Below are 21,971 nucleotides of genomic sequence, written 5' to 3'. Positions count from 1 at the left end.
TAACAGGATCCTTTTTCTTATTTCTGTGGGTCCATGTCTGCCCCCATGTTCATCATTTACAGCATTTTTTCTTCTCAACATGCAGGACTCTGTTGCAGCGGGGGCACGTGTGGTAAGCATCCTTGAAGTTTTTCACAAAGAAAGGGATCAGGCAGCAGCACAGGACTAACCTGCAACACACACACAGTCAGTGTCACACAGATGTATGCCAGAATCTGTTTTGTTTGTTTTGACCATTATGTGTTGTGTACGAAAATGATTGGGTGTGGAGGATCAGATTTTTTTTATTTAATAAAAAAAAAACCTCCTCAGTGTTATTTATACATCCTCTTGGCTTAAAAAAGTGCAGTAAAACTATAAATGATATATTTATAGAAAACAAAATAAAACGTGTAGACTACCTGCTTAAGTTTATTACAGTCATTGAAAGAGTGAATCGGGCCACATGGCAGCTTTGTGCCTGCTAGATGGCCACAATATTTTCACCTCACCCTGGATACCAAATAATAACTAGAATTACCGCTCCGCAGTTGAATGCCTCCGCCAACCAGTCAAATTGCAGTTTACATCCATGTCTGTCCAGACTCATATAATACTGTATATATAGTAAATACTTGGAAGAAATTGAATAAAAAGGTAGAAAGTGTAGTTTTTGGCTAAATGAACGTTATCACTATATTGATGATATATTGTTGAACTGATTAATGAGAGATTATCATAGATGTATTGTATAAAGAAGTAAAGATATACATATGCTTGATCACAATATAAAAATGGTATAGTAAGAAGTATAGCTACACAAAATGTGGTGCTTTTCTTTTCTCCTTTTAGATACAAAGTTCCTCTATGAGCTGTAGGTGAAACTCACTCACTCACAGGATCACGATTAGCTAGGCACACTCCAATATGCTGTTTACAGTCATGTGATTATTGTTTACTTGTCGCAGTCAACACGTGAAAACTGGAATCCTCCCATTTATTCTTAAATTAATCCCTTACTGGGGTCACATTGACCTGTGACCTTTGAGTCGTAAGTGTGTCTGACCAACTGTGAAATCTGGTCACAGTCTCCCCTCCTGTTCCCGAGTCATGGTGCTGAATAATAGAAAGGTTTTTTCCATGACATTATAACGTCACAGTGCAGTTGACCTTTGACCTTTGACCTTTTTGGTAAAAAAAAATTTTGGGAAATTTTGTCATAACCCCCCCCCCCCCCCCCCCCCCCCCCCCCCATCACTTCTTGAGTTATGGCCAAAAACGTGTTTTGTGAGGTTGCCGTGACCTTTTAACGACAAAATTATAATCAGTTCATCCTCGGGTCGTTTGTGCCAAATAAAATAATAAATATGAATTACATCAGATGATCATCATAGGCTGGTAAAGAAAAGAATACGCTTCCTGGAGAGATAACATTCAATCAATGATCCACATCTATCTGGTTCTGCAATCTCGTTTTGTTGGTTAAATTGTTAACTGCCCTGAGGCCCCAAAGTCCGCTAGTATTACTGAAGGTCAACTGTCAATAGATAATTGCAATATATTTGGGGATTGTGCCCCGCTAAAGTACAATATCAACTGCATCTTGCTATATTGGCAAATGATGTGGCTTTGTCTTGGGTCTGTGCTGGCTGGTCTCTGGTCTGCTGGCTGCACTTAATTTCTTGGGAACTTGGAGGTAACAGAGATGTATGATGGGCCCTAAAGCACACACTCACCCGCAGCAGATGAAGAGTAAACACATCAGCCAGGCGTACGTCCCTGCTTTGTAGGTGACGTTGGTCATGACCTGCTGCTGGCAGGAAGAGCAGGTTATCATCCCGGGAGAATTCCCCAGAGCCGTGTCGTAGCTGACAAACTTCCTTTTGGTATCTCCAGCCTCGAGACCTGAGCCGACGCCGCCTCCTCCTTTGGTGTACACTGAAGGAGGGAGACAGGACAGATGGTGGTGAGTGGGAGGCAGGAAGAGAGGATGAGGAGAGGAGAAGGGCCAGAGGGGAGGAAACAGAAAAGTTGATTAACTATGCACTAGAATAAACTGTAGCTATAATGTTTCTGACATGTGTTTCCAGGAAGTGTAACATCGGGTGTTTGTTTACCTGGCGTAGACTGAGAGTCGGAGATTCCCTGAGAGCTGTGAGGGTTGAATGGGGTGTGCAGGTGGTAAACCCTTACTCCATCTCCCTGACGTTCTACTGCACCAGAAGAGGAGGAGAGACAGAAACAAAATGGAGATATTGAGGCAATATGATGATGATGATGATGATGAGAATGTTTGTGTGCATGGTCTGTTTGGGTTTACCTGGTACGATGTAGGGAGGGGGTTCTTTTTTCCCATCTGCGCTCATTTTGCTGCAAAGAGAGAGCACAGACAGGAAAGGATTGTTACAAAGGGCACCTGAAGGACTTAAGGTCTTTTCTTAGTAGCCTACTTTAACATTACCCGCCCTGTCTTAGTGCTGCTTTCTGCCACCAGGTGGAGTCACAGACTGACTGATGGAGCTAATAACACCTGTCAGGCTCTGATGACAATCTCTGTCACCTCTTACTGGCACCTATTTAGCCCTAAGCCCTATGAATTAGTTGTCGGACCAGGTTATAAACCCTGCATTGTGTGGATGTCTCTTGTCAGTAGCCCTGGGGGGAGAAAACGCCTGGGCGGGACTCTGGGTTGTGATGGCTGACTTGTTTCAGGTGTGGTCACTCACCAAAAAGGCTTTTTGAAAAAACGTCTTTGTTTCTCTAGCAAGTCTCACACCTGCTGAGGGGACACGGGGATTTATTTGTTTTATTTGCATTATTTTGATGATTATTTATCAGAAAAGTACATGATCGTTTTCCTATTGTGCTTATGCTTCGTAAGTGTTAGAATTGTCCTCACCCATCAAAAGACAGAGCTCTTTTTGTTAATCCGACCGTAATATTACTTGTAAAATTGGATTACATCTACAACTTTGTTTAAATGATATAAGAAAACTCAACAGCATTCTGTATCAAACAAAACAGTGGGATGAAAACAAGAACACCATTTAAATGTGAGGCCGCAGCAGTGACTTAAGACAGGTCTGATACGGCTGTAGGAGAGTGAACAGTGAGCCTGTTATGGATGAGATAAAACAAAAAACGTTGCAAGCTGGATTAAAATGCTGCATCATTTCCTTGTGTGTCCACCACTGACAAATAAAACAAAAATTAGAAAGTTACATATACTGAATTTGGATTTAATTTTCTTAAAATTTTAAAGATTATAACTTTAACAGTCTCAAAATTAAACCAAAGATTCAGAGAAGACAACAAGTAAAAAAAAACAATTTCACTAATCAACAGATACAAATGTATGTAAATGTCTGTATGGTACAACAAAAACACTGCAGCAGATTCTCTGTAGGCTTTGGGCTTCCTCAGAAGAAGCTACCACACCTTAAGCATACTTGCAAAAAAAAGTAAAAGGCATCCATTAATAATCATGCTTGTTCAACAGTAAAATACAAAAATAAACTGCACATAAATCCTCAGTGTGGTCATTCTCAATGGTTGCTTCCTTCTTACACTGGCACATATAACATCTACATATGTTAAGCCTCCATGACTAAGCCCCACTGCTGGCCAGCTAAAGTGCCAACTCGAGGCGCCGCAGACTAAGCTTAAGAGGAACACAAAGATGAGATAGAACAAAACGCAGCAAAAACCAGAAGACAGGGTAGTCAGGAAGAGAAAAAAATACACAGTACAGAAGATCTACAGTAATTACTGCTATTACTCTACAGCTCAGGACTTAGATGAGCCAAATCTCATTAAAGCCTCATTAAAACATAATTAGAATACTACATTTCTATTCTGCATGGGTCACAAATGAGTGTGGAACAAATTTTCTGCCCAGTTATTGTTATTTACTTTTTTTAAATATTTATTTTTACAGATTTTTTTTTTTATATATATATATATGTTTTATTATTATTTTATTTTGTATTAACACACACAAACACAACTTTTGCTGTTTTATTTCCTTATCTAGTGAAATGTATGAAATTAATTGTCCTTATGTACTTAATATAGCTTTGGAAATATTGATGTTATACATTCATGCCAATAAAGCTAATTTGAATTTGATTTTGAATTCGAAAGAGAGAACATGTTTAAATGATTCATTATTAGCATTATTATTTGTATTAGATCTTGATAGGAACAGAGCACATTCACTACCAGTGGTACAGTTTTGAGTCTCCAGCAATTATTGTTGATTTTGTGAGACTTCTTGGAGGGAAACACACAGTTGTCTTGTGGCTGTGGCATTGTGTAGATCTGAGCAAGAAATGCATTGTCTAAACTTCTAAACTGCTCACATATTAAATTATCAATAACACAGGCTCTGACACAGCGTGATCAGTGTAGTGTTTGTCACGAACAAAAAGCTGCTCTGCTGCACGCTTGCTGTTGTCTGCCTGCTTTTTAGGCCCATTGAATAACCAAAAAGTCATGTGACTAGTTCAATGGATGATCCCATACCAGGAAAAACCCACCTAACAGATGCACACGACTCTACCTCTCGACATTTCTCTCTTTGGTCTCCTTATTCTCGTTGTGTCTATCTTTCCATATACACAAACGCACACACCAGCAGGAGTAGGCGTCCTCTCTCTCTCTCTCTCTCTCTCTCTCTCTCTCTCTCTCTCTCTCACACTCTCTCACACACTCAGACACACACACACAAATATATATGCACACTACCCTGGTGGACTTTCCTCCATCCATTCATTGAGGTGTAGCAATAGTTCATCCCTTGTCATCGTTTGGAAAAGATGACAGACTGCTTTGTCATTGTGTCACACACAGAGGGCCAGTATACACCCATGTGTTGGTGCAGGAATGCGACGGAGCCGCATGCTTCAATCTGTGTCACAGACTGAGGGAGGGCAGGCTAAACCAATCTGTCATGTGAGCTCATTTGTGTCAAAAGAAGACCCTGACATCATGTTGTGTTAATGACATTAAAAAAGTGATGGCTGAATATATACATGACAATTTGTAAAACATTTCAATCAAAAGTGTCTTTAAAAATCCAAAAAGGGCATAAATTTAAAAGTGTTTCTTCACATGTTTATGGTTAATTCCTTCCAGCCTGATTTGCCAATTGTCAGGGCTGAACTGGCTGAGCTGCTCTGTCACTTGTTGACTCCATTCCACTGTCCTATAAGTAGCTGGTGCAACATTAATTGGAAAGTTTGGTCTTGTTGTGCTGAAGGAAACACCTGATTCTGATATTTATGTATTTATGTAAAAAAAAAAATGCTTGGAGGAGCGCTGCAAAGTGGCTGCAACAGTCACGGTGCGTTCAAGATCTCAAGGCCTTCATTTTAAGAAAAAAAGTGTTGAAAGTCCAATCACAACATTTTATTCTTCATTTCTTTCAGGTTTCTATAACCATGAACAAGATGAAACAATGGCCTACGTCCTGTGTAAGCGATGACCAGGCAAGCGATGACGCTCCATTACAGAGGTAGGTAGCCTACCTGGGAGTGGATTTTTGGAGGAAGGAATTGGGTGCTACTGATCGAGAAAAACATGCCCAGTTGATGAACCACGAGTTACATTCTGTTGACAAACTAAAGAAACATCCCAGGGATATAAAACAGACTCTAGGCCTTTAGACTTTTAGGTGATTACCTGATGTTATCATGTCAGCTGGTAATTTTCCTATGTGGTGAAGAGAGTTCTGAGGTAACTGAAACTCGCTCTCTCATACTGAGCAGGCCAATTTTTCATTTAGACGAGACCGTCACAGGTGTGGCCTTACCGTATGAGGCATCTGTGTTGGCGAGCGCAACATAACTAAATTTAGATTCTCATTTTCAGTCTGGCCCCAAATCAACCAAAAAACACAGAAAAATACCCCCAAAATAAAGATTCGCCCCACAATACTGGGCAGTGCATCTATCTCAGCACATCAAGCTCACATAATCCAAACATGTATTTTGTTGGAAATCAAAGCAACATATCATGTTTTACATTACATTTAGCTGACACTTTTATCCAAAGCAATTGCTGGATATGTCAGAGGTTGCCATCACCACCCCTCACACCCCCATGCTAAAGGTATAAGGTAAATTCAGGGTTTAATTAAAGTTAGTTTTAAATTTAAAATAAATATCAAATTCAGTCAGATTCTTCTGTAGTGTCTGGTATTTTTGGAGAATAATATGTGGTTGTTTGAAGAGGAGTTTCTTAAATTCAGTCGTGTACCAACTTGTGAAATTGAGCTTTTCCAGTTTAAAAATGTTCAACAACTATTACTACTTTAGTATTTATGTACTTTATGTAGTTTATTTTTTCACATGAAACCCATCAGCCCTATAAGACCTTATTGTTGTTGTTATCATTCAGTCATTGGTTTTCATGTCTGGTAATACAACTGGTGAGATTACCCTTGGAACTTTTCTCTAAATCTGACAGCATCAACAAACCAACAACAGTATATGGAAAACATGTTTTATCCAAAGTGTTTCTGCCACTGATTACCACCATTCTAGGGCAGCTACTGCAAAACTACTATTACAAGAACTTTTCTTACTACTATTTTTCTGACCATCAAGACTCAAACTGCAAATTGGTTAACATGTAGAAAACACAATACAAACTTAGATTTGCTTTACATCACATACAAGTAGACAGAATCTCATTACTGTACATTAAGTACATTAAAGTGATGCCTAAAAGCTTGATGTGAAGAGTTGGGCTCTTTAAAATGACAATTTTGCTGTAGAAATCAGATGTATACGAACGTGTGCTAGGAGCTTAATAGTATTTCATATCACTTTAAACCATGAAATACCAGAGTCTAAGCCACTGAACAAGAGCTCGTGCATACCCACAAATATTACAAAAAAAAATAACAGCAAGAAAGAGGAGGCAAACTACGACAAAAGTGACCAGGGATAAAGATCAAAATTAAAATGTTCCATCCGGCCGAGCTGGAGCCTATAAAACCAGCTGTGTCTTTGATCACGATCCATCAGTAAAACGTCAGCAGATTTAGGTCACAGCGGATTCATTAAAAATGTGATTAACTGTGAGATTTAAAGCTAGAGATTTGTTTGGCAAAAAACTTTCTTTGTGTGTTTTTCTGTCTTCAGGCCTGTTTTTGAGTGTCTGACAGTCTTACCTTGGCTGGTTGTTGCAGTCAGTATGCAGAGGTGTTTGTGTATGTTAGCTGCTGCTGATGTAGAGTCCAGACACTGTGCGGCTGAGACTCCTACCTGTCTCACCTGTTACCTCTACCTACCTCTCCATGGACACACCTCCAGCCACGCCGTCGTCATGAAATACCTGAATATGCTGCAGTGATGAGTCACTCATTGGTTTAGGTGGAACTTTCAAAGGCTGTACTTTTTGAGTTGTTCTTTGTTTCTGGGTGATTATTCAGATAGTGTGTTTGTGTGTGTCACTCTCCCACGAATAACCAGTTTCTCCCCTTCTGCTTCATAGCTCCACAGCAGACTATGTGACCTGACACAGGCTCCAGGCGATCATAGTTTTTGTCATGGGATGTCATTTAGAAAGTGGATATATTTTTGCACACTTTAACATCCCCTTACAATTTGGCCTCACGTTACCCAGATCTGAATCCAACTGAGATCCTCTGGGATGTTATGTATCATGCATCTGACCAAGTAGTGCCAAAGACAGTCCAGGAGCTCAGTGATGCACTGATTAGTGTGACCAGACATCCTGAGAAATTCTGCACAGTCCCAAATTATGAGCAGTTATCCTGACTCCTGTTCTGTTTGTCCTGAAATTTAGACTAAACCTGATTTTTGATTAGTCTAATAAAACATTAAATGCTGAGCAAACATTCGTTAGGTATTTCCCATAGATGGGCACTGTTCCAACTGTCCATTGACTAAAGCAGGGACTGCAGGGTATCGTGGACATTTTGTCAACAGAGTTGTTAGAGACACAAAGTAACACGCATGCTCTTTCCCCCTTTTTGTGTACCTGAAGATAGAAGAAGTTACCGACGTGAGGACAGAGGAAGTGCAGTTGCAGAGAGGGAGACATCTGACACAGGTTGCGCAGACAGATGTGACAGCTACCGCACTGATGAAATTAATTAATATAAATAATTTATCTGATTGTATGTAACAGCCCCGCGACCCTGTACGCAGGATAAGCGGTTGACGATGGATGGATGGATGTAACAGATCATGATTTACACGCTGTGAATCACAGTCATTGTGTATTTTTCTGAATGACAGACTTTTGACTTGAACAGAAAGAATTCATTTTAGCGTGACTTTCATGTGTTAGGGTTTTACTGTTAGTTGACACTGAATGTAATGCACTGGAGGCCATGACCACCCCAACTCCCCTATTCCTTTCTCACTCACTTCTCATCTGGTGGCCCTAGCCCTGAACCAGGTCTGGGAGGAGATCCCCCAGGACACCATTCACGGGTTCATCAAGAGCATGCCCAGATATTGTCAGGAGTGCATACAGGCACGTGGGGGCCATACACACTACTGAGTCACATTATGAGTTGCTGTGATGAACGTCATGAAAGTTGGATCAGCTTGTGACTTCAGTATTTTTACATTGATTTTTGGTGTGATCTTTAATCAAGCCCTCAACCAGTTGGTGATTTTGGTTTCCACTGTCAATTGTTACGTCAATTTGTTCTCAATAAATTACACTATGTACAGTAAAGATTTTGAACTTTGAACTATTTCGTTCATCGAGATTGATTTAAGTGTTCCTTTAATTTTTTTGAGCAGTGTAAATTACTTTTTTTTGTGGCTACTCATGATCAGGAATACCTTGAGCTGTTTAACCTAGTTTAAAGCAAAAAATTTGAAATGTTATTGTTTTGCTTTCTTGCAGAAAATTAGAAGAGAAGATAGGTTTCACTCACATATCTGTCTGTTATATGAGTCTACAGCTAGCAGCCAGTTAGCTTGGCTCAGAATAAAGACTGGAAACAGCTAGCCTGGCTCTGTCCAAAGGAAACAGAATCCTCCTACCAGCACTTTTAAAGCTCACTAATTTACATGTTATGTGTTGTTTGTTTAATCTGTACAAACACCGAGCTGTAAGCCAACGGATATTCAAGGAAATTACTGGTCCAGCAAATAAATAGTGCCATAGCACAATGTTTTGTACAAATGAAATGAGACATAACATGTTGATTGGAGAACTTAAGAGTTTCCCCATTTTCCCAGTCTTTGTGCTAAGCTCAGCTGCCGACTTTACCCTGAAACCAGACAAATGGCATCGCCAAAAAGCATTTAAAGTATACTTCCCAAAATATTATTCCTTAAAGGCTTTGCTCATTTTAAACTTTCATGTCTTATGGTGCTGCAAACAAATATTGTGTAAGTAAAATATAAACACATGTCCTCATAAGGGGCTTACAGTATGTAAAAAATTACATTGTTTGCCAATGGAACCCCCCCCTCCCAGCCTGTTAGGAGGTGGTGAATGAAGCTGTGCTGAGAGGTTTGGCTATCCATTGATGCCAAATGTAGTTCTTTTATGCCTTTTGGTTGCATTTTGACTGTGTAAACATGGCAGATTGTATTTTGTTAGAAATAACAATAACAAACCTCAGCTTTCTATTGTTGTGTTAACATAGTTGACTTTCAGCTCCAAAGATTACTGGGAAGGTTTGCATTTCCTTTCAGTCAGCTGGGAACAGCCAGTTCAACCACATTTTTCTACTTTTGGTCACTGGATCACAGAGCTAGAGGGAGGTTGGGTGCCTTGTCTTAGCTGACCTTACATGTATATATACATGTATGGAAAATAACACCAAATCATCAAAATTAATTTGAATCAATGACTTTCCAACCCGGAGCCCATTTCTAAAGGCGGCCATTTTATAATGTTATAATTAAGTCAGTCTGAATTAAAGGTAAACCTGTATGAACTAGATGCAATGGCGCATCCATAAAAACAAAGTGTTTTGAAAAGAAATGTATTAAATTCTGTTCAACAACACATTTTGATTCCTGAGCCGTATTATGTAATCTAACTGCTGCTATTAATTACACCACTGTCACTTTACCTTGTAATTATGTCTCCAAATGCTCTTGTATAGTTTTTTATTTTTTATTCTACACTGCAAAAACTAAAATCTTAGTAAGATTAATTATCTTAATTGAAGGCAAAATATACTTGTTTTTTGTCTGACAAGATATTTCTTCTTACCAGGCGGCTTTTATGTTAGAGAATTTGACTTGTTTCAAGTTTTTGGCCTTAAGTAGCAAGTGAAATATTCTTGTTCTGTTGGTAGATAATTTTGCTTTTTTTAAGTAAGATTTCCCCCATTTTAATGCTTTTTGTCGCTTGTTTTTGAGAGCTCAGTTTTTGCAGTGTAGTCTTATTTTTGTTGTGTATCCCTCTTATTTATTTATCTGTACTTATTGCTGTCCTTGTACTGCTGCAACAACCGTATTCCCCCGCTGAGGATCAATAAAGGTTTTTCTGTTATAAAATGGGACTCTCTGTCAATGTATTTGGTGGTGAGTGTAATGGGTTTCAGTTTCATCTCAAAATATCTCACCTTTTTAGATGAGCTAAAACATATTTAAAAGTAAAAATATATACAATATAAAATGCATTGTCCAAATGTTTCTCCTCCTAAACACCTCAGTTGGAGTAGTAGTAAGTAGTAGTAGACAGATTACAGTATGTGAGAGTGTGGGGTGTTGCCTCTTCTCGTGATATCAACTGGGTGAGGTGATGTGTGTGTGTGTGTGTGTGTGTGTGTGTGTGTGTGTGTGTGTGTGTGTGTGTGTGTGTGTGTGTGTGTGTGTGTGTGTTTCGATGGGCCTGATGAACAACATTCCAGATAATAGACCAATCCCTACAGAGTCTTAAATTCCTTAAAAGGTTGAGGTGTGTGTGTGTCTGTTGTGATGATGTTTTGTATGTACTGTGACATTTTTAAGTGATTACAGGGCAGGGGTTGAGCCCTTTTCCCATTGAGAGTCTTGACACAATGTTAATGCTGATAGTAATGCAAATGCAGGTTTAACAATTCCAGTTATTTCTATTAAAGAGAGGGGAAAACACAGTTTTAAAGGTGCTACTAAGATTAGTACCAATTAGTTAAACAGTGAAAAGCTCTTATAGTGAACACATCTGTCTGGGTCAAATTGATCAGCGAAGGATTATTATAACCAAATGTTTAAATTTTTTCTTTATTTCTCATGCAGCTCACCATCTATTTGACATTAGTATATTTATAACATGATTATGAAATATTAAAACAGACAGCTTTGTAATTTATTGAATCTCATTGACTGTTTCAAACACATTTCAAATTACTGTAGAAATGAAATTACTGTGTGTGTATAATTCAAATACACTATGCATTGATACAGTACAGTGGTGCATCTAAATTATTGCTTACTGCAGTTCACATTATGCTTAACCTATTGTTTAAAACAGTATTGTGCTGGTTACTAATACATTTAAATCAGTAGAGCAAATAGGCTACTGACCCACAGCTCAGCAGTGGTTTTGTGCCATTTTTAACAGGCGTGAAAATAAACTGAAGGGTATCAATGCCGAACTGGTAGAGAAAATAAACTTTTTAATAAAATATTCCATAATTTTTCCATAATATATGTTGTCATCTATAAAAAAAAAAAATATTAACACTGTTAGTGGACTACTTAATTACTTTAACAGAATTTGTAAAGGAATGACTCTATCCCAAGCTTTCTGATCCATACAAGCAGTTGATCAATATAACCACCATAATCACTGTATTTCCACTGTAATATTGAGCTTTATCCATATCCATAATGCACTTTTGAAACCACAAGTGCACATAAAAATATCAACAATAAGTCAAATACAACAATGACGACGACGACAACAACAACACTATTTTTATTTTTTACTGTAAAACACTTTGCGAAAACATGCAAGAAACTAAAATAGCTATTCATGTGGAGAATGGCCTGACACAGATAGCATGATTATCTGTTATCTGCAGCTTTTAGCTTTTTGTTTTTAACTTCAAGCAGAAGAAAAAGAATGTCAGAGGCCTTAAAGCTACTGTCTGGTTTAAAATAAACTTAAAGAATGTGGGATGTAGCTTGGAGCACAGTCCCTGGGGAGCCTGATGGGTTAATATTGCGAAATCAGTCATTTTTCTGCCTCACAGTCCTAAAACAACCTGTAGTTAAGTGAAGGCTTGTTTAAAGTGAATAAACAAGAAAGGGAAATAATGTAATAATATAAGTTTTTATTTCTTTCTAAGACACCGAGAAACAGAAATAATCCAATTTTTTCAATGTTCCTTGACATGACTAAATAAGACTTTGTGCTTCTTATTTGCTTGGTGTTGGCTAACTTTACACTGCCTTGAAGTTACTGTATTTGTTAGAATGTCAAGAAATGACTGAACTCGTGTTGAGCTAAAATCAAGAACTCTAAGGCCAAGATAACCTGTTCACTGCGGAAAATTCAATGATGTTATTTAAGAGGCAGACAGAAAAAAAAACAGTCTGGAAAAAGAAACCAGATATTTTTTTATATGTACAGGTATATTTATATTTCATTTTTTGTGAGTGGAGGATCTTCTCACAGATTGTTTTAACACCAAACATCAGCATATGAGGCGATTCTTGACTTTGACCTTTTCCTGACTTTGAAAATCACATCCCCTAGCAAAAAGTAGCATTTCAAGTTAGGTGGCACTTAATATTTGATGAAAACAATACACAAAACTACAAATGATTACTAATGAATATATTGTCCAATAATGGCAGAAAGTAATCAGGAAGAAGAATCCCAGGACAGTTAACACCGTCCCTGCCATAAACTTATGTCAACTGTCAATGTGCAAAGACATCTAAAATTACGATGTAATGATTTAATTCACGTTTCTTGACAGTGGCAAAACACTTAAAGGTGACAAAAAATTCACCCACTCAAGGCAGGTAGTGAGGAAAGAGGGAGAGAAGGAGGGAAACAGTGAAGGAAGGAAGGAGGTGGGTATAATCAGAAATATAAAAATAGCCTTTGACTCAGCAGGTATATAAATACTGATCTGCTTGTCTGTCTTGTATCATAGTCGTCTTACCCTTTGATGTGGAGGGTAACATAAAGATTTGACTGCTGTTTTGTTTGAATGGACATTAAAGGTACTAACACATTAAATCACACTGCAAAGGATCTTTTAGCAACTTTTTTATATACTTTTTTAATATTTGATGTTGTGACACAAACACCTGAACTGAACAAGCATTACACACACAGCACGCACATATGGGAAAGATATGCATACCTGCCATAGCAGCATGTATGTACGTGTATTTACAGATTTATAGACCTTTAGGTAATACTGTAAGTAATTATCCCGGGAAAGTGTCATGTCTGAGAAGCTGAATAATTGTATTTGTCTTGGTCTAATCTAATTAACATACACATGGAGAAAGAGTAAAAAGTGTAAAATACACAACAGACACCCCAACAGTTAGCTTGTTAATCTTGTATTAGCAACACATAAACTCCAGACAGCTAACAGTGGCTAGCTTGGGTGGCAGCAAGCTGATAATAGAAAAACAAAATTCACAAATCAACAATCACAAAACAGCTGTCATAAAAGATATAGAGATACTTCTCCAACAAGGACATTTATGAAATAGATGTCAATATATTTTCCTGTACACAGGTCTGCCAAAATGGCGGCTATAACAACACCATTTAAGCAGCTATAAAACTGCACCAGCAGCGGTTGCCAATAGCAACAAACTGCTGGTGGCAGAACAATTATTTTACTGTTTATGTATTAGATCCCTGAAGTATTATCTTTTATTAACTCCACAGTAGCTGTTAGAGTAACAACACATCATCTGTTCGACTAATCCAGTGAGAGAGCTCAGAAATGCACTGCCTCACCCCTTTGTATTTTTTGTACTTGCTGCAACACATTGTACAGGTGGCATTTCATTGTACATGTACTATGTAAGTGCAGAGTGGTTTGACAAACTAGACATTAAATGTTTTCTCTTAACTGTCATTAATAAACACACTGCTTTAGAAAGTTTCAGCTAATGATGCTCTATAACAGATGATAACCCATCATAAGGCGCAGCAGTGGTATGAAATATAAACACTTCCTATCTCTTAAGTGGGTGTGGTCTAGTCTCCCGCCTCTCCCTCTACCTTCTTTGGGGTGGACGTCCTATGCTTGGATGAAAGCATATGGGGTTTTACATTCATGATGTTATCAGTAGAACTTTAAAATAACAAACTTTGATAAAACTTATATCTCACTGATAAATCTGGACCATCTCTGTCAATAGAGATATGCAATGCCAGATCTTGTGAGAGTGTGTTGCTGACACAGAGATGGGTATCAAACTAAATAAATGTTCTCCTGAGTCTGATAACATCACAATAAGGTGGATGGTAAAAATGGAGAGACTACACAGATTTGCATAAAACTGTTTATATGCACGTAATTTACTCAGCATTACAGATTCACTCTAAAGCAATATCTACTAAAACAGTGGGTAGACAAAATAACGGGATCATCTGACTCACATATTTTGCAATCCTACTGTTATGAGGTTGTGTCAGAGAGGTGTAAAATGTCTGAAGGTGTATATTTATATTATCCACCAGAACTTGTAACTGTCTATTATTTTCTGCTATCTAGAGTAATCTACATTCTCTACTAGAAAATCAAGAGAATTCATTATTTGTTAAGATTATTTAGTTTTGTTCTACCTTGGTAAAGAGATTTTAGCGTGACAGCAAGACCATGTTTCAGTTTAATGGATCCCTTTGCACTTACATATAAAATGATTAAGTAAAAACATCTGGACATTTTCTCACAAAACTTAAGAGTTTTGAACAGACATTTTTTAACCATACACAAATACCTACATATACTGTGTTACACATTTGTTTAGCAAACACTCATCTCAACCGTTGTAAGTGGTATATTGTGCATTTGCATATGTGTATAGAAACTGTACAGTTCAAAACTGTGACTTTCATATTTTTCATAATTAATTTTCATATCAATTTCATATTTTCATGTCCATAGTCCATCCATTAACTGCTGTGAGTTAACAACATGTCCAATGCTGTTATTAAGGAACTGGGAAGCATGGGGAGGTTGCTATCTGCAACTCAAACCTACGACACTGAGCGCACACTGTGGCATGTGACCTGGCATGCTGAGCCACCACTGTGTCCCGGCAATATCACTTCCTGTTATGTTTTTTAGGCCCAGAGAAGATGATGAACCAGTTTTTCCCCAAACAGCTGCCAACCAGTTTGTTCACATGGTTAATAAAATTTTTAAGGATACGGTACAACAATCTACTAGGACCATCAAAAAACTCTCATTAATAATACAAGAGTCAGAGCAGATTTAAGAGAAGAGGTGGAGCTTTCAGACAGTTAGGTAGAAATGAGGGACTTGAAAACATGTGTCACATCTTAGTTATTATATTTAGTTATTTATAGATATCGGCAAATGCCCTAATTAATTTATGTTTTTGGTCTTTGAACAGAAGGAAGTATCTCTTAATGTTGTTATATCCTGCTTTTAAAATAAGAGTACAGAGCCATTAATAACACAAAAAAGTTCTTTCTCGCAAATTTATAAATTAAATCTCAGAGAACATTCAAGTTCTTTTCATGTAAATTTACTACTTTAATCTCAGAGAACATCCTTGTATAACTTTAATCTTACAAACTTTGTTCTCTGAATAGTGCTCCCCTCCCCCGGCTTCATAAAAAGTTTTTTTTACCTTTATACATATATATATAAATTGTAAATATATTATGTTGCAGCTGATGTTTTTTGCCAATCTATGTGACATAATACAGCATGATTAAAAGAAATAATTCAGCTGTTGATTATTTGTTTAATAATTAGACCTTCATAACACCAATCAGCTCCAACAACAAAAACCCAAACTGGGTGTAAACTTTGTATAACTATGGTAGAAATACTGCATAGTTTGAAACATAGTATAGGCTACTAAAGAAAAACAGCTAGCCTACTTGTTAAGCAACAAATGTTACTGGGCCGACTGTTGGCTCAATGCATTGTGTTAAATAAGTTGGAGTCAACGAAACATTTACATTTATACACACACATAGAAATGTTATTATTGCAACATGATTTTTAATAGAGACCTGCTTCTTGCACTAATGGTAACTGTTCTTTGGGCTTCAGCTCGACTGTGTAGTTGAGTGACTCCGGACGATGGTGAACGTACGTCCTGTCCTGAAATAGTTCTCAATTTCCTCCAGCGAGCGGCCGCGAGTCTCTGGGATGCACACAGCATTGAACAGCAGACAGAACACACACACCACAGTGAAACACAGGTAGGGCACATACAGGCCATAACTGTCCACCAGGTGTGTGAAGGCGTGTGTAAGCAAAAAGGCCGTCACCCAGCTCACAGTCACACACAGACCTGAAGCCACGCCCCGGGCAACCAGCGGCAACACCTCTGACATCAGCAACCACGTAATTGGGCCCCATCCCATGGCGTATCCTAGGACACAACCAACAATGTGATGACAAAGCAAACAGCTCATAATAAAGCAGATTATGTCCAAGTACAATAAAAGCACCAACAGTCATGAATAGCACCTTGTTGGGGCACGGCTATGTTTTGGGAGGTATATCAGACTACGGTACATTTGATTAATTGCCTCACAATAACAATGTCATATGAATAAAGCAATAAAATGTTTGTTCTCTCCTTTAGCTCTGATTTTGGACAGGTGAGAGCATTATGAATCCTCATAGCACCAATCAAGTAAGGTGAAAAATAATTGAATAATCAATAATTGAAACCAATTCAACTAAACAACCCAAAACACACAGTTTAATAAAGTGTAGGATGTTTATGTGTAATAGACAGCAGTTAATCACGCAAGTAGGCTATAACAGAAAGACATGAGACAGGTCTTAACTTGTTGAAAGAAGACAAAAGGTCATTTATGGCAAACTGCTGGGTTAAACACAGAGACACACCCCTTACAGGTCATCACGTCTTTGCCCAATTTACCCAAATGATGTCTGTTTGTTTACAAGTACTAGCTTGAGTGTACTAGTGGGGTACTACAAAACATGTTCGACATAGCCAGGCTTTCGTTGTGTTAGCTGGCTTGACAAAATCTAATACCCCAATCAGAGATAATGGGTATCACACATGGGTGTCCAATAATACTTGGAGTCCAATTTTCCAGCAGTGGCCACTCGCTTTCCTCAAACTGCAAACAAGGAAAATGATGACTCTTCCTATTATGATACTTTGATCCATGGAGGTTTAATGTTTCTAAAACTTTCCTCCAGCTGAGAAAAGCGATTTAAAAATGCATGATGTCATCACAATGTAAAGTCTACGGCCCCAGCCAGAAATCGTGCAAGTTGGTCTATCTGTGGGTTCACAGTACTACAGGGCATGCCTACTGACACGCCCTCTAAACGGCTCCAGCTTGGTTAGGTTTAGGCACTAAACTACTTGGTTAGAAAACATCATGGTTTGGGTTAAATTAATGACATTAATCCGGTAAGTTATCGCAGGGGGCATGTTGTGTAGTGAAGTTGGTGGATCCTTCTTAATTCGCAGCTGGGCCTGAAGGAGAAACACTACTGAGCACATTCAATGGGCCACATTCCCTGGATGTAAATCTGAAATCTCAAAACTTTTCTTGGGGAATGCACCAGGTGAGCCAAAGAACTTCGAGAAATGCTAAACGGACTGAATAAGCATTTTTCCCCCTAGGATGGTGAAGTCAAGACCAAGTAGTTATAATGGATAGCACAGAATATAAAATAATTATTTCGGCACAAAGCAACACTACTGCTGAAAATAAGGCAAGACAGGAATGAACGACTTTTCCAATGTGGAAATCACCTTTGGCCAAATCAAAGTGAAACAGCCAATTTAAATCCAAAACTCTGAACATGACTTCCTCCGGAGCAGGGTTGCTATATGATTTTCCATGGTAATCTAGCCAAGTTAAAAGACAGCCATCTGCGTGACATTGAAAACTCGTTCTCTTTGGGCCTTAAATATCTGACGCAAATTTTATGGCAATCCAGCCAATAGTTGTTCAGATATTCAGCCTGGTGGAATGAACGTCTGACCAGCATTGCTCTATATACTCTGCTAATGTGGCTAAAAACAAAGGTGTGATTAGGTAAAGTATGGGTTTTCATCACTTTTCAACTCACCAAATATAAACACCATGGTGCTGATGAGAGGAATGAGGCCTGCTGCAGTGTTTCCAATTACATTAGGGGAGCTGTAGTCCACACTCGCAGTGAGATTCAGAGGGCCGGGGCCTGGAGGGCAAGCTGTGGTGTGGGAGATCATGGTCAGAGTCAGAGTGGACAGGAACATCAGCATGCTCGACGTGTACAGCAGGGCTTTGCGTCCCACCTTGTCCATCAAAGTGGCTGCCGTGGCAACAGAAAAGAGGCGGACCACACCCACAAGGGCAGCATCATACCTGACAGACACAGAACACGGAGAGGTCAGTGTTTGGAGTTTCTGATTACAAGTCATTAATTATTAATAATGATTTCTTGATTTACACGCTTATGAATTGATGGGTAGATAAATCATACAATTGCGTCCATATAAAATAAAGATCAAGTGTTCATAAATGCATAAATAATAGAGCAAAGGAATAGATGCCCTACTTGGGCTCCAGGGAGACTTTGCTTTGGGAAAAGATGGGCTCCAGGTAGACCAGGATGGGCGTGATGCCCGTCATCTGCTGCAGGAAACGCATTACCACTGAGATGAGGATTGGCCTGTAGTAGATGGGTGTTGCCAGCTGCGACCATGTGACTCTACCCTGTGTGTTAATGCTGTGCTGCATTGGGAGACACACAGATAAACACATGTGTGTGTACTCCTGTATGCCTCTAGCTTGCGTACCACTGAAGCCAAAGTGTGAGTGTGACCTTAAACAGTCATCTGTCTCATCCTTTAAAGTTACATCAGTGTTTGTAACTGACCTCTTCAACCCCAGTGGTACATGTAACTGCCCCCCTTAAGTAATTAAAACACATAGATGTTCTTTTTACCTTTATGGCACTGATCTCGATGTGTGTGTCGTAGTGTTTCCCCCTCAGCCAGCGGAGGGCCTTCTCAGCCTGCTGCTCTCTACCCAGAGAGAGGAGCCTCCTGGGGGAGCTGGGCATGAACGCCAGCAGCACAACCATCAGCAATGCTGGCAGCTCCCCCGCCACTGCCAGCCACCGCCACGGTACCACCAGACCTGTGCATCATGAGATTATGATAGTTAAAGAGAGTAAAAAAGCAGTTATAATGTGAGACTCGTTATCTTGTGGCTACATTGCATTCTGATCTATTGAGGCTGCTATCAATTGTGCCTCTGTCGTGATCCAGCTCAGCTTTTTTTAGAAGCTGCTCAAGATTTGTGTCGAGCAAGACACTGGCTTTTTTGGAATTGGAAGTTGCTTTGTGTAAGGGCTTTAGCTAGATGTATAAAAAAATATATTGTACATTAGTATTCATGCAGCAGTATTGGTGTGTTCCTACCCAGGGCGTAGAGTGCCAGGGACCCAAACACAGCAGTGATCTGAGGGCAGGAGCCCAGAGCTCCTCTTACTGCTTTGTGGGAAATCTCTGAGATGTAAACCTGTTACATAAACACACACAAAAGGCACACATACAGAAACAAGAACACATGTAGCATGAATTAAGGAAAAAAGCCATGAAGGAAATACAACTGCAAACTCTGAGATGAAAAAGGGGTAAAATTCCTGAACAAGAGTTTTGTTACTGACGTTGTTAATTGGGACAAAAAAGGGGAAAACTTGCATAGATAGGTTAGAAAAACTTGGTAACTGGCATGGTAACTTACAGGGATGGATGCTGCTGTCATACCCCCGGCTATGCCTGTGAGGAAACGACCCACATGGAGCATCCACAAGTCCACAGCCCCTCCCATCAGCATGTATCTAATACACATATATGGACATGTAAACAAAGACTACATTCATACCCTTACACAGACATCATGACCCACATAAAGCATCTATGGACTGCAGTTTATTCAGAGCAGACAGTGTACAGTAAAGTTATGAAATACAGTACCATTAATTAATGTCTCCTTTAAAACTGTGTTCTGTGTTGGACATAAAGTTGTTTCTCTGGGTGTTCTTACATCATAATGGCCATACAAACAAACAGAATGATACAGATTTTATTTGTGGAATGTAATATGTCATAAGGAATTACAAATGATCTAAAATACAATTTTACTTTTACCTACTGCATCAGACAGTGGTGGACAAAGTATTCAGATGCTTTCCTTAAGTCAAAGTAGCAATACTAGTGTAATAAAGCTAAATAAGTATTATCAGAAAAATGTACTTCAAGTATTAAAAGTAAAAATGCCAATTATGCAGAGTGGACGCTGTCACTGTTTATATTTTATTGATTTGTTTCTACAGATGTATTATCATGGTATAGTAAAAACAGTGTGATAATGTTGTTGCTGATTGAGCAAATTCTAACTACTTATTACCGTTCAGCAGTTTAATCAAAATTAATGCATAACGTTGTCAAAAGTGATCATTTATTTTGTATGTTAATTAAAGCTCATAGTCCATCCACACATGTGTTTTCACTTATGTTGCCTAAGGACGACTCATCTCAGGACTGTGTGGGCGTGTACACACAGTCCTGCACTTCATTGACATCTCCCTCACCCTGCTGGTGGTTTTGTTGTACTGTACCTGTCAGGGCGATACATCCTACTGTTATTGTTAATGTTCAGAATTCATAGAGTTTGATGGCATTTAATTCTCAGAATACCTCCCCCTGACTGGAGGTCTCATCAGCAAAAATAATTTAAAGTTTGGTTACTTGTTGTATTGGAGTAAAAAGCGCCACATTTCACTCTGAAATCTGGTGGAGTACAAGTGTAAAGTAACACTCGAAATACAAGTACCTCAAAATTGTACTTGAGTGAATGTACTTGAGTGAATGTACTTGATGTACTCCCCCACAGTTTCATGGCTGTATGTTGTCACTGAGACCCACCCAATAGTCGACGGCACTGCTGAGGTCATGATGGTCAGCTTGCGTCCAATCATGTCATTGAGCAGCATGGCCCCCAGCCCTCCTGCTGCTGCACCCAGTGTGTAGATTGAGCCGAACCAGGCAGCCTGCTCCGTGTCCATCCTGAGCCGAGGGTCGACATTGGGGTCCTTCAACTTTGGCAGGACCGGGGAAGAGTAGACCAGGGAGTAACCGAAATTGAAGTTCCCCAGGACGGCAGAGAATACGGCCAAGTACAGTTTGGCGTTATTGATCTGGAGTGGAAGGATGTGGACAATTTAAAACTCGCAGCATAAACTGCATACATAAATACTGAAAAGGGAAAAAAAATTTGGACTCGCCACTACATTCTGTCCACAATATACACTGAGTCAAGTCAGGTCCTCTAGTACATGAATCTGATGTGATTTCCCCCAGTCTGACTCAAAGTTAACCCGCAGGAAACCCAAGGATGGACTCATCACAGTATTTCCTGCATGAAGACAGGTACTCAGTGAAAAGCTTCACATCAGTGATAAGTACCAACATTTTACCAGAATAAAGAAAAAGTGTGAGCTATAATATTTGCAGGCATTTAAATTGACTCTAGGCAGGTTACTTTGGTTCTGCTTTACTCCACTGAAAGCTTCAGTTTCAGCCACAGTGCTTTCTATATCTCTTCAAGGTATGAGGGATGCCACCTAATTAAATGTGGTTCAGCCTAGACATGTTTTGCTCTTTTTTTGTCTTTTGGTGCCACTGTTGTTTATTACCATGGAAACATGGCTCTCTGTTCTGGGTTATCCTGAGAGTACGTAGGCTGACTTTTAGGCTTGAAATAAGCTTTTCTTTTTGTGAATCTGAGTAAGTGTTGTTAGACTGATCTCAGAGCAAAATTAATACTGG

General features: G+C 39.0%; 2 protein-coding genes across 5 annotated transcripts in view; both read right to left on the bottom strand.

Annotated features, from left to right (window-relative positions):
* On the bottom strand, positions 1-7,226 carry si:ch211-157c3.4 (Lipopolysaccharide-induced tumor necrosis factor-alpha factor homolog-like). Of its 4 annotated transcripts, none has more exons than XM_046041730.1 (5): positions 7,157-7,226; positions 2,300-2,349; positions 2,097-2,192; positions 1,716-1,917; positions 1-170 (listed from the first exon to the last, which is right to left on the bottom strand). In XM_046041730.1, exons 2-5 carry the CDS (start codon positions 2,343-2,345, stop codon positions 53-55), a joined length of 462 nt encoding a protein of 153 aa, XP_045897686.1. In that variant the 5' UTR covers positions 2,346-2,349; positions 7,157-7,226; the 3' UTR covers positions 1-52. The 4 variants fall into 4 exon arrangements, with proteins under 4 accessions (XP_045897686.1, XP_045897700.1, XP_045897682.1 ...); XM_046041744.1 differs by having other exon boundaries at positions 2,097-2,189; positions 7,157-7,178; XM_046041726.1 differs by lacking the exon at positions 7,157-7,226 and adding an exon at positions 2,441-2,581.
* A 7,216-nt stretch (positions 7,227-14,442) lies between these two features.
* slc2a6 (solute carrier family 2 member 6) overlaps positions 14,443-21,971 on the bottom strand; it is an 8,507-nt gene continuing 978 nt past the window's right edge. The window contains exons 2-8 of the mRNA XM_046036943.1: positions 21,069-21,340; positions 19,885-19,981; positions 19,560-19,659; positions 19,082-19,275; positions 18,692-18,867; positions 18,221-18,498; positions 14,443-16,529 (exon numbers count right to left, since the gene is read on the bottom strand). Of these exons, the coding sequence (XP_045892899.1) occupies positions 16,201-16,529; positions 18,221-18,498; positions 18,692-18,867; positions 19,082-19,275; positions 19,560-19,659; positions 19,885-19,981; positions 21,069-21,340 (1,446 nt within the window). The 3' untranslated portion in view covers positions 14,443-16,200. The remainder of the gene's footprint in view (positions 16,530-18,220; positions 18,499-18,691; positions 18,868-19,081; positions 19,276-19,559; positions 19,660-19,884; positions 19,982-21,068; positions 21,341-21,971) is intronic.

The sequence above is a fragment of the Micropterus dolomieu genome, linkage group LG02 (genome assembly GCF_021292245.1).
Source record: "Micropterus dolomieu isolate WLL.071019.BEF.003 ecotype Adirondacks linkage group LG02, ASM2129224v1, whole genome shotgun sequence".
In the NCBI taxonomy this organism is placed as follows: Eukaryota; Metazoa; Chordata; class Actinopteri; order Centrarchiformes; family Centrarchidae; genus Micropterus; species Micropterus dolomieu.
The sequence above is the reverse complement of the archived record's forward strand: the minus strand, read 5'-3'. Positions and strand labels throughout refer to the sequence as shown.